Raw genomic sequence first — 12,561 nt, forward strand, 5'->3', positions numbered from 1 at the left:
ACTTACATTAAATCCAGACATACATTAATGACAGACTGACATCAAAGATAGATATACATCAACGATAGTAGTACATGAAGGACAGTAGTACATCAATGACAGACTTACTTCAAACACAAACTTAGATCAAAGGCAGACGTATATTAAAAAAAGACGTACATTCCAGACATTAAAGACAGACGTACATTAAAGATAGACATACATAAAAGACAGACTGACTTTAAAGACACACTGACATCAAAGACAGACTGATGTCAATGACAGACGTACGTCAAAGGCAGACTTACATCAAGGACAGACTTCCATTAAAAACAGACATACATTAATGACAGACGTACATTAATGATAGTCGTACATTAATGACAGTCGTACATTAATGACAGATGTACATTAATGATAGACTGACATCAAAGACAGATGTACATCGATGACAGACATACATTAATGACAGACGTACATGAAAGACAGACGTACATGAAAGACAGACGTACATTAATGACAGACTTAAATTAAAGACAGACATTAAAGACAAACTTACATCAAAGACAGATGTACATCGATGACAGACATACATTAATGACAGACGTACATTAAAGACAGACGTACATGAAAGACAAACTTACATCGACGACAGACGTACATTAAAAAAAGACGTACATTCAAGACATTAAAGACAGACGTACATTAAAGATAGACATACATTAATGACAGACTGATATCAAAGACAGACATACATTAATGACAGATGTATTTTCATCCGAGTTTAACGTAGGGGACCTGGGTTCACATCCCGGCCTGGGAAATTACCAACACTGGGTCCTTAGGCAAGATCCTCTGCGCTACTGCCTACCTCATATGATGAGAGACAAGGGAACACGAGAAATACTGGCTCAGACGTCGCCCGGTCAAACAAGGTCTGCGTCAGTTGCTGGAGAACCAGAGCACCCTGGTGGGAAGTGGGCTACTGGAACAAGATGGAAATGGACGAGAGGCGAGAACAAGGCTCTGTTGGAATGCTACTACTCCAGTAACCCTAGTCAGGGGGGTTACATGCAGAGAATGTGGGAAATGTGGAATCTTCAAAACCCACAATCAACACTCACTGCCACTGGACGGCAACTGCTTTCACAGCTTGAGATTGACGAGGTACAACACAAATGCTACGGCAAGGGGGAGCAAGGACGCCAGGTCCGGTGGGAGTTAACAAGAACTTCCCATCCAGAGACTGGGTATGAAGCCCCAATAAGCACAATCACGCTGTGCAAGGCAGCGACTGACCCAAGAGATAAGGTCATGGCAAAAATGAACATCAGGCAACCCCGACGCCAATTACAGAGCCTGAGTGAAGCACCATCGGAAAGTCTCTACAGCAATGACATTGGAATGTCATTCGGACTTGAGAAGTGTGGGTGGATGGTGACAAAGAGAGGGAAGGTAGCCCATACAGAAGGGGTCTCACTTCCAGACGGCAGAATAGCAGACATTGAGGACAGCTACAAGTACCTTGGAATCCCACAAGCAAATGGCAATCTCGAACAGGCCACAAGAAAAGCAGCCACAGCCAAATGCCTCCAACGAGTAAGGCAAGTCCTAAGGAGTCAGCTCAATGGCAAGAACAAGGTCTGGGCAATTAACAGCTATGCCCTGCCGGTCATCAGATACCAGATGTGGGAATAATAAGCTGGCCAAAGGAAGAGATTCAGACCACAGATGTGAAAACACGAAAGCTCCTGATCAGGCATGGAGGGTTCCACCCCAAATCCAGCACCCTGAGACTTTACACTAAGTGCAAGGAAGGAGGCAGAGGACTAGTGAGTGTCAGAACCACTATCCAGGATGAAACATCAAACATCCTTGAATACATCAGGAAGATGTCCTCAACGGACGAAATGCTCGGTGAATGTCTCAGGCAGTGGAAAACAGATCAAGTGGTGATGGAGAAACCATCATGGGAGGAAAAGCCCCTCCATGGGATGTACCACCGACAGATAACTGAAGTGGCTGATATCGAAAAATCCTACCAATGGCTAGAAAGGGCTGGACTGAAAGACAGCACAGAGTCACTGATCATAGCTGCACAGGAGCAGGCCTTGAGCACCAGCCGGACATTGTGGTGATGGACAAACAGCAGAGGAAAGCTGTTGTGGTTGACATTGCAATACCAAGCGATTGCAACATCAGGAAAAAGGAACATGAGAAACTGGAGAAATATCAACGCCTGAAAGAAGAACTTGAAAAGGCCAGGAAAGTGAAGGCAACAGTGGTGCCCGTGGTCACCCCCAAACTGGAAGAGTGGCTACATCAGATCCCAGGACAAACCTCAGCCATCTCGATTCAGAAGAGTGCAGTCCTAGGAACAGCAAAGATACTGCATAGAACCCTCAACCTCTCAGGCCTCTAGTAGAGGACCCGAGCTTGGATGGATTTGACCGCCCACGGAGGGCGAGGGGACAATTTATATATATATATATATATATATATATATATATATATATATATATATATACACACATGGACAACATTGTTGGTACCCTTCGGTTAATGAAAGAAAAACTCACAATGGTCACAGAAATAACTTGAATCTGACAAAAGTAACAATAAATAAAAATTCTATTAAATTTAACCAATGTAAGTCAAACATTGCTTTTCAACCATGCTTCAACAGAATTATTTAAAAAAAATAAACTCATTAAACAGGCCTGGACAAAAGTGATGGTACCATTAACTTAATATTTTGTTGCACAACCTTTTGAGGCAATCACTGCAATCAAACGATTCCTGTAACTGTCAGTGAGACTTCTGCACCTCTCAGCAGGTATTTTGGCCCACTCCTCATAAGCAAACTGCTCCAGTTGTCTCAGGTTTGAAGGGTGCCTTTTCCAGACGGCATGTTTCAGCTCCTTCCAAAGATGCTCAGTAGGATTTAGGTCATGGCTCATAGAAGGTCACTTTAGAATAGTCCAATGTTTTCCTCTTAGCCATTCTTGGGTGTTTTTAGCTGTGTTTTGGGTCATTGTCCTGTTGCAAGACCCATGACCTGCGACTGAAACCAAGCTTTCTGACACTGGCCAGCACATTTCTCTTTAGTATTCCCTGATAGTCTTGAGATTTGTTGTACATTGTACCTGCACAGATTCAAGACACCCTGTGCCAGATGCAGCAAAGCAGCCCCAGATACGATGTACATTTTAGGACATCCTCGTAGTCAGAGTCAGGTGTCAGGACAAAAGTCATCAGATATCAGGAAAAAGTTGTCAGATGTCAGTGTTGGAGTCGGAGAAAAAGTTGTCAGAAAAAAAGTTGTCAGAGTCGGAGTCAGAAAAAAAGTTGTCAGAAAAAAAGTTGTCAGAGTCGAAGTGTGTCTCTTCTATACTTGGAACACTACATTTAAGTGCTTAGTGCGCTGACACAGAAATTTCAGTCATCTTGCTGGCGTAGCCGAAGGGGAGGGACTTTCAACCAGTTTTTCAAAGCTGAATAATGGCAGCTACCGACTCAGAAGAACAGGCAATGGCTGTTTTCTACTGTTGTAAGTATGAAGATATTTGATCAAAATTCTAATATGAACTGCAGCATGCTTCTTATCTCTTCTATCCCTGATGACAGTTACGAATCTGATCATTTGTTGGAGGCTGCAGTAGAGTTAGCAACGGAAATGTTAGCAGTTTTATAGCCAATTTCGCGGATCTAGATGGGCTATAAGTGTTAAAAAATATTAATGCTATAGGTTCCGTATGTTTATTCATGATTGTTGAACCTCCAGATTAAGCACTGCGGGGTCTCTGGCGTAAACGAAACGATCCTTGATCTGAAAACTGATTAGGAAACACCGCTGGTTAGAGAACCGGCCCGTTTCCATGGTAACGCTGACTAAGCCGTAGCTAATTGTACATCACTTTAGATAAGCGTCTGCAAAGTACTTACAAAGTACATATATATATTAATGTTTGCTTTTATATAAACTGCCATTGTGTGTTCACCGTAGGTCACTGTGGCATCAAACTACTGAGCAAGCAGTGGCACTGAGGCATTTACCATCTGCGGGCTAGGACGCTGCTGTGGAGAAGAGGAGGAGGCAAGAGAGAAATGTTTTAATAAAAATTTTAAATAAAATGTTTTCTGCATCCCTGTTTTAGTGTCTTCATTACTGCATTTCACATTTTAAACAATGTTTTCTAGTATAATCGGTATCAGTGTAAACACCAATGAAACAGATGTATAATGTAAAGTACTTTAATTCAGTGAAGATATCTTCGCTTATTTAAAAGCTGTTTTATTAGTGTTTTAAAAAGCACTTTATACTAACAAGTATGGGGGAGACATGCAAAGACACATGAACGTGTGCTGATGGTTTCTATTGTTATCAACTGAGATAGATAAATACAGTGGAGGCCACGGTTCTTTGTTTCACAAATGAGGCCTTTTAAAAGGCATTTAATAGCATAAAAGTATGATGACATGCAAACATGTATGTTAACGTGATTTTAGATTTTGGAAGAACTTAGACAGATTGTCCTAAAAAAAGTATATTAACGGAGCAGCGCTGCTATTAGGCAGCATGTAGGAGGGTCATATACCTTAAAATAAATAAGCATACGTTCTAATTCATGTGCAGCCCGAGGAGGATCCTAAGTTGGATGCGACAAAGTTTACAGGTGGGGTTAAGTAAGGAGTAAACAAAGTAAAATCAAGAGCTGGAAATTTATTCTGTAAATTAAGGCAGCAGAAGAATCACCATCAAAAGCTGGTACGTCCCTACCGGTAAGTGCAAAACGTTAGTGCTCAATTTGGATCAGCACTTACCCACGATAGTGTGCACTACAGAAGGTAGTGCTTAGTGCGCACTACACACTACCTCCTAGTGCACTCATGTAAGTATGCGGTTTGAGACACACTTCGACTCTGACAACTTTTTTTCTGACAACTTTTTTTCTGACTCCGACAACTTTTTCCCTGACTCTGACACTGACATCTGACAACTTTTTCCTGATACCTGATGACTTTTGTCCTGACACTTGACACCTGACTCTGACTACGAGGATGTCCTAAAATGTACACTGTACCCAGAACATAACAGAGCCTCCTCCATGTTTCACAGTAGGGACAGTGATCTTTTCTTGATATGCTTCATTTTCCGTATGTAAACACAGAGCTGATGTGTCTTGGCAAAATGTTCAATTTTTTTCTCATCTGTCCATAGGACATTCTCCCAGAAGCTTTGTGGCTTGTCAACATGTAGTTTGGCAAATTCAGATCTGGATTTTTTATGATTTGTTTTCAACAATGGTGTCCTTCTTGGTCGTCTCCATTAAGTCCACTTTGGCTCAAACAATGACGGATGGTGTAATCTGACACTGATGTTCCTTGAGCTTGAAGTTCACCTTTAATCTCTTTAGAAGTTTTTCTAGGCTCTTTTGCTACCATTCATATTACCCGTCTCTTTGATTTGTCATGAATTTTCTTCCTGTGGCCACGTCCGGGGAGGTTGGCTACAGTCCCATGGATCTTAAATTTCTGAATAATATGTGCAACTGTAGTCGCAGGAACATCCAGCTGCTTGGAGATGATATATAGCCTTTACTTTAACATGCTTGTCTATAATTTTCTTTCTAATCTCCTGAGACTACCCTTTCCTTTGCTTCCTTTGCTTGTTGAGGGTGGTACACACCATGTCACCAAACAGCACAGTGACTACCTGTAGCCTATATATAGGCCCACTGACTGATTACAAGATTGTAGACACCTGTGATGCTAATTAGTGGACACACCTTGGATTAACACGTCCCTTTGGTCACATTATTTTCAGTCTTTTCTAGGGGTACCATCATTTTTGTCCAGGCCTGTTTCATGAGTTTTTTTTTTTTTTTTTTTTTTTTTTATAATTCTGTTGAAGCATGGTTGAAAAGCAATGTCTGACTTTCATTGGTTAAATTTAATAGAATTTTTATTTATTATTACTTTCGTCAGATTCAAGTTATTTATGTGACCATTGTGTGTTTTTCTTTCATTAACCGAAGGGTACCAATAATTTTGCCCACGTCTTTAAACCGGATATTTCTGCTCTTTCTCATCAATAATGTAGTATTTCGCCTTTGTGTTTCATGCTATTACCCATGATGAGCATATAGAGGTTTTTAGGACAAATAACTGCATATTATCAGTAATGGAAAAATGTGCATCACATCTATATATTTGTCTGACCTTCACTGTTTTATGTGATGGAAATGGAAAACAATAAAACAAGCACAATGATGGTGCTTACAGTGGTTAAAAAAGTGGTTCAGCAGGGTTATCCTGAAGGTTAAGAGACATGACTGTCCCCCAGAGAGTGCAAGATGCAGATTTTAGTATGTACCGTTTGCATTGCCACTCTCTGTAAAAGCACTTCTTAAATGATGTAGATCATGTAGAAAATTGTTCAAAGAAAAATAAACTTAACTGACAGATGCCCCTGAGGTAAACATGTTTCCAAAGCCAACACTTGCACACAATATCACTCCTTGGAGAGAACAACCAATTAAAAACAGTTTCTGCTAAACAGATGGTAAGAAATGGGAGATAAGACATAAACTATGGCATAACATGTGAAACAAATTGTGTTATATCTACATAAATATAGAAATATGCATTAAAAAAGAAAACATCAGTAACATCTGAGACTGAACATATAGAAAAAGAGTTTAAAGAGTCTTTATTTATTTTTTTAATGGGGGAAATTATTCTGGATAAAAACCTAAAAAAAACAAAAACAACAAAAAAAAAAAAACATGGATCCTTTGTATTTGAAAAGTAGTTTGGACCTAGAAAATTGAGTTTGAGGCAGGTTTTGTGAGAAAGCGCTATTTCCTTCATTAGAAACACTGGGATGTTGGAGGCAAAACCCCCAGCACTTGATCAATAAAAGCAAGGCTGCTCTGGAAGGCCACAGCTTTCACGCTGGCTTTATGGTCAGCCAGACAGGGCTGTTTATGATGTTGCCACTGATTTGATAAAAGGAGACGCAGGTGGTAGAGGTGGACAGTCTTTTAAAGTGTGTCTTTTTTTTTTTTTTTTTTTTTGAACTAACAGCTCCCATGTATTTCAGCTGGATGCATTTTAAACAGTATTTGATATGAAAACACTTTTAGAGGCTGAATATTATAGTTCTTTTGATGGGTGACTCTAACCACTGACCTAAAATCCATTGCAACCTTTATATGAAAGTACTGACACTCAGGTGACACAACACCCTTTTCACACCAATAGGAGGTAACCAAGAGACTAGGACAGCTTCTTCACTATTCACTTATTTTAATCTTCTTATTTCAAGGTGAACTCTCCTGATTTTGAACTTGCAGCTTAGTCCACTCAGAGAAGATCCGGTTTCAGACATTTTAAATCTTTAAATCCTTCACACAAACTGGATGAATCAATTTTAAGGTGATTGTATTTTTGAGACAAGGACCGCCTTGACAGAAATTAGTTGCATCAAGGGAAATGTCACTAAAGGCACAAAAAAGAAAAAATATTTACCTTGTGCTGCACATATTCATGTTTGAAATTTGGCTCTTGTGTGTCATTTGGCTGTGAAATCCAACACAACAATAACGCACTGCCATAATAATGACCCGAATAGTTTATTAATATTCTTTAGAACTGATATGGTGTTTGTGCCGTCTTATTAAATGATATTCTAACATGCTTTCATTTATCTTTTAAACAGCGCCTCAATGTGTCAACAGGGTATTCTAGAAATCACAAAGTTTATAATGACAGTGTAAAAGTCTAATTTTCTGTTTGAATTTAATAATATTTTAGGACTTTCTGCCTGGAAGTGCTTTATGCCTTCGTTAGATGGTGATTCCCTCTGCACCCGGAGCTGCGCCTCGCCCCTAAGCATCATGATGCTGCTGAGATCACTTCTTGAGGGCGGTGCAGAGAGACGGAGCTACGTGTTGCTGCGCAGCAACAGATAGAAAGACGAGAGGGAGGGAAACAGTGTGTGTGAGAAAGGAATTCCCTCGCACAAACAAAAGCGGCTGTCGGGGCGTTTCAGTTCCCTACAGCCCCCAGAATTTACAGAAATAAATGCGCTCGATACCTGTGGATGAAGGCGGTCTGAAGCCCGGTGGATGTAGGATGTAAGGACAGCAGCTGAAACAAGCATTTGGGTGTTTGAATCAGGAAGCAGTTATTATTCACATTTACTGCCTGGAGACTTTTTTTTAAAAGAAAAATTAACATTGCGCCGACTCCTCCTGGAGGTGTCTCATCTTTTTTCTGTCCAAGCTCCAAACATCAACCCAAGAGAAACGCGCCTGCTTGGAGCCCAAAGGACAAAGGTCTCTGCGTCAGTTTCAGGAACAGAGATTGCAACTGCGATGGGAAATCTCTGAAAAATGCAGTCTACTTGTAGGGGTATTCGGTGATCTGAACGAGTCTTACAGTAAGTAATTCCTTTGTTCAAGCGCAAGCTGTAAGTCATAACTCATCGGTGTCGAATTCAGTAGGAAACACGTGGAGAACAAAGATTCGTCTCTTATGTTTTTTCTTTTAATAACTGAAATGATAAACGTTTTATTGTTCAGAGTTCAAATAACTTCTCTTCTTCTTCTCTCCTTGTCTCCCTCTCTGCATGTCTCTCGTGCTGACTGTCGCTTTATATCCACCTTCTTCTCTGTGATCTGGTCTGTCACCCTCTTTCATTCTTTCTGCGCGTCGTGCGCCCGCCTGTGTGTGTTTGCGTGTGCGCTCCTCTTTCCAGACATGACAGGTCAGGTCCTGGGGGAACCGGGCAGCGGGGCTCGCATGGATGACAACGCAGCCATCCGTATAAACGTGGGCGGCTTCAAGAAGCGTCTCCTGTCGGACACTCTCTCCCGTTTCCCCGAAACGAGGCTGGCGCGCCTCTTGCAATGCCGGTCCAAAGAATCCATCCTCGAGCTTTGCGACGACTACGACGACACAGAAAAGGAGTTTTACTTCGACAGGAACCCGGCACTATTTCCTTATGTGTTGAATTTCTACAACACTGGGCGGCTGCATGTCATGGCCGAGCTGTGCATCTTCTCCTTCAGCCAGGAGATCGAGTACTGGGGCATCAATGAGTTTTTCATTGACTCCTGTTGCAGCAGCGCCTACCACTGTAGAAAAATGGACCAAGATCGGGAGGACTGGGATGACCGGAGCGATGAAGGCAGCACAACTTCATCATTTGATGAGCTGTTGGAGTTTTACAACGACGCCAGCAAGTTTGATAAGCAGCTCCTCGGGAGCGCACGGAGACGAGTTTGGTTAATGCTGGATAACCCCGGTTACTCAGTGGCCAGCCGCATCATTAGCATCCTCTCTATCCTGGTGGTGCTGGGATCCATTGCCACCATGTGCATGAACAGTATGAGTGAATTCAGCCTGTTGGACAGCGAGGGTCAACCCACGGAGGACCCACGTTTCGAAACCGTGGAGCACTTTGGCATCGGTTGGTTCACTCTGGAGCTGGTGGCCCGGTTCGCAGTGGCTCCAGATCTTCTGCACTTCTTTGATCACCCGTTAAACGTGATAGATCTGGTCTCCATACTTCCATTTTACCTGACGCTGCTAATAAACCTGGTGGTGGAGAGCAGCCCGGCGCTAGCCAACCTGGGACGAGTTGCGCAAGTTCTGCGGCTAATGAGAATTTTCCGCATCCTGAAACTGGCACGTCACTCAACGGGGCTGCGTTCCTTGGGGGCCACCCTCAGAAACAGCTACAAAGAGGTTGGACTGCTGCTTCTGTACTTGGCCGTCGGCGTGTCGTTTTTCTCAGTGATGGCCTACACGGTGGAGAAAGAAGACAGCGAGGACCTTTCCACGATCCCGGCGTGTTGGTGGTGGGCCACCGTTAGCATGACAACAGTGGGATATGGGGATGTGGTGCCTGTATCCATAGCGGGCAAACTCACCGCCTCAGCATGCATTCTGGCCGGTATCCTAGTAGTTGTGCTTCCAATTACGCTGATTTTCAATAAGTTTTCCCTCTTCTACAAAAGACAAAAACAGCTCGAAATTGCAATGAGAAGCTGTGACTTCGATGAGGGAATAAAAGAGGTGCCCTCTGTGAACCTGAGGAACTATTACGCCCACAAAGTGAAATCCCTCATGGCCAGTTTGTCAAACATGAGCAGGAGTTCACCCAGTGAACAGAGTCTGAACGAATCCTTAAACTGAAACGATCTGACGTTCAGTCACGTTGATTGACTCGGTTCATTCAACGTTGCTACGCGGGAGCTGTCCAGGGTGCTGACAACACTGGGCCAACTGCTTCCTTCTACTGATGTATGACCTGTTTGCCTCTGTAGCTCAGTGCAATAATATGTTGATTTATTTAACAGTGTGGAAATGTGACGCCCTGAATATAACATCTCATCGTGCACTATTGCAGCATCTCATCCAAACAGGCCAAAAATCTGACCACAGCAGCGTCTAAGACAGTGTAACACCAACATCCACCCTCCAGTTTTACTTGTGATCAAATATGTCTGAAGTAACTCAAGTTGTATCTCTTTTGAGAGAGACTTTATGTGTAAATGTGGTGTTGCAACAATACTTCGGATGTGTTGTTAAAACTAAATATATTAAACAAAAACTACATGACATACCTGCTTTTTTTCCCCACTCGTGCACAGAACAGGGTTCAACTAACTTCCTTGGTGTGTCTCTCTCTGACTGAGGCAGCACATGTAAGCCTGAAGGAGGAGAGAGGGGATAAATAGTGATGACTGACACATTATCTTAAACAGCCTGACAGGCACAGCAATAACCACTCAGAACTGACATGTTGAATAAATTCCTCTTTGAAGGATTTGAATTTAAAGCTGTATCATCATTTCATCTTTCAGAAAGTCAGTTGTTTGATTTTTATCAACTGACTTTATTAATGACAAGACTATAAATCTGGCACCATTATATAATGTATCTTACCTCATAGAAGAAATGTTAAGAAAATACAGTTACATATCAGGACACAAATGACAGATATATCAGTAGGTGTAGTTTTTTCTTTTCTCAAATGTAATTTCAATGCTTCAGTTTGCAAGCAATTCATCTCCATGTCTCCTTCTTTGAAAACAAATCATGAATGACAGCGATTAACCTTGCATATCTCTCTTCTTTTCTGTCTAGTTTCAAGGTTTTTGAGGAGAATACATTTTGTTACTCGGTGAAAGTGACGTTTTTGTGCCCCTCTCGCTGCTTTTTGTCAGGCCAACAATAAATAGCTCTTTTAGTGGGTAGAGGAGCAGCTGCAGAGATTTAACAGAGAACTCACTTACTGGCATTGATTTCATTTTAAAGGACAAAGAGTCAATTTCTTCAAGTAGGCTGCAGTACTAAAAGTCAATCTTTATTTCTTTCTTTTCTTCTTTTATTGGGGGATTTAATATTTCAGTAATACCACTGATTTCTGTTTTTTTAATAACATGTTATATTAATCCGGATCTTTGTTATTTTTAGCTTAACCTTTTAATGGACATACCTGTGATGGAAAAATATCACTGTTTAACAGATATTCATACATTTGCTGTATACACCTATACAGAAATCAGTTATTTTAATTGTTAGAAAATTAGGATTTGATTTATTTAGGGAACAGTAACAGAATAACTGAGCAGCATTAAAGAAGGTTTCAACACTCTTCAGCTAGAAGGTTACGGGTTCTTGTTAAATGCTAATGACAAATTTATGTCTTTCAAGCATCTTAACATTTCTGGGGAGCTCATTTGAAATTATTTTTGCCCTCAGAGTCCAATTATATCAGTCTCCTTTTGTTTATTCCTAAACCTTTAAAGACTTCTCTTCTGGGAGTAAACACTACATGGCTGCAGAGCAAAACTAGCATAAAAATGTCAGTAAATGAGTTCACAGTGACAGCGGCTGACATTTAACCAAATCAACAAAGGCATATAAAAAACATTAGTTGTGTCTCTTTTTCGTCCTATAGAGAGAGGAAAGTAATTATTACATTTCAGAGACTGAAATGTACTTGAGCACTGCAGAGCTCCAGAGAAATAATAGTACAATTTGTGGACATATCCGGTTCCATGCAAGTCCTAAAAGTCAGAATGTGTGTGTTTGTGTAGGTCACTGTGACTCCTGAGGATGATGATGGCGACGTCTGACCCTTTAGCTATCTCCCTTTGGCTCGCCTGTATCATTACCCCCTGACTGTGGTGATAGATGATAGAGGAAAGCTCAGGGTCTGCCTGGCACACAGCTTAGTAGAGACAGCAGCTCAGGTTATTGCAGCCCTAAATAAGGAAAAATTCTCACAGTCTGGAAAATGCAAACAGAAAAAAACAAAGAAATGCGGTGATTCTGCTTGAATTTTTATTTTATTGCAGACAGCATTATATTTTATGGTTTGTCTTGTCAACTTCATGTCAATTTTTGCATTTCAGTCTTGTAATACAGTAAAAAAACAGTTTGGATAGGGGCTCTTAATGGCTATTAATGAGCTATAAATAAATAAATACTTTATTTAAAATAGGTGATGCAGCGAATAACTGTGATCATGATTTAGCAGCTTCCATGAAAGGCTGAGTCTTT

General features: G+C 41.2%; 1 protein-coding gene across 1 annotated transcript; it reads left to right on the forward strand.

Annotated features, from left to right (window-relative positions):
- The first annotated feature begins 7,975 nt into the window (after positions 1-7,975).
- LOC121641898 (potassium voltage-gated channel subfamily S member 2-like) lies at positions 7,976-10,256 on the forward strand. Its single transcript, XM_041988262.1, has 2 exons — positions 7,976-8,425; positions 8,744-10,256. Exon 2 carries the CDS (start codon positions 8,746-8,748, stop codon positions 10,183-10,185), a length of 1,440 nt encoding a protein of 479 aa, XP_041844196.1. The 5' UTR covers positions 7,976-8,425; positions 8,744-8,745; the 3' UTR covers positions 10,186-10,256.
- The last annotated feature ends 2,305 nt before the right edge of the window (positions 10,257-12,561 follow it).

The sequence above is a fragment of the Melanotaenia boesemani genome, chromosome 6, assembly GCF_017639745.1.
Source record: "Melanotaenia boesemani isolate fMelBoe1 chromosome 6, fMelBoe1.pri, whole genome shotgun sequence".
Taxonomy (NCBI): domain Eukaryota; kingdom Metazoa; phylum Chordata; class Actinopteri; order Atheriniformes; family Melanotaeniidae; genus Melanotaenia; species Melanotaenia boesemani.

Coding starts and splice junctions, on each gene's coding strand:
- LOC121641898 (XM_041988262.1), top strand. CDS start 8,746: ATGACAGGTCAGGTCCTGGGGGAACCGGGCAGCGGGGCTCGCATGGAT.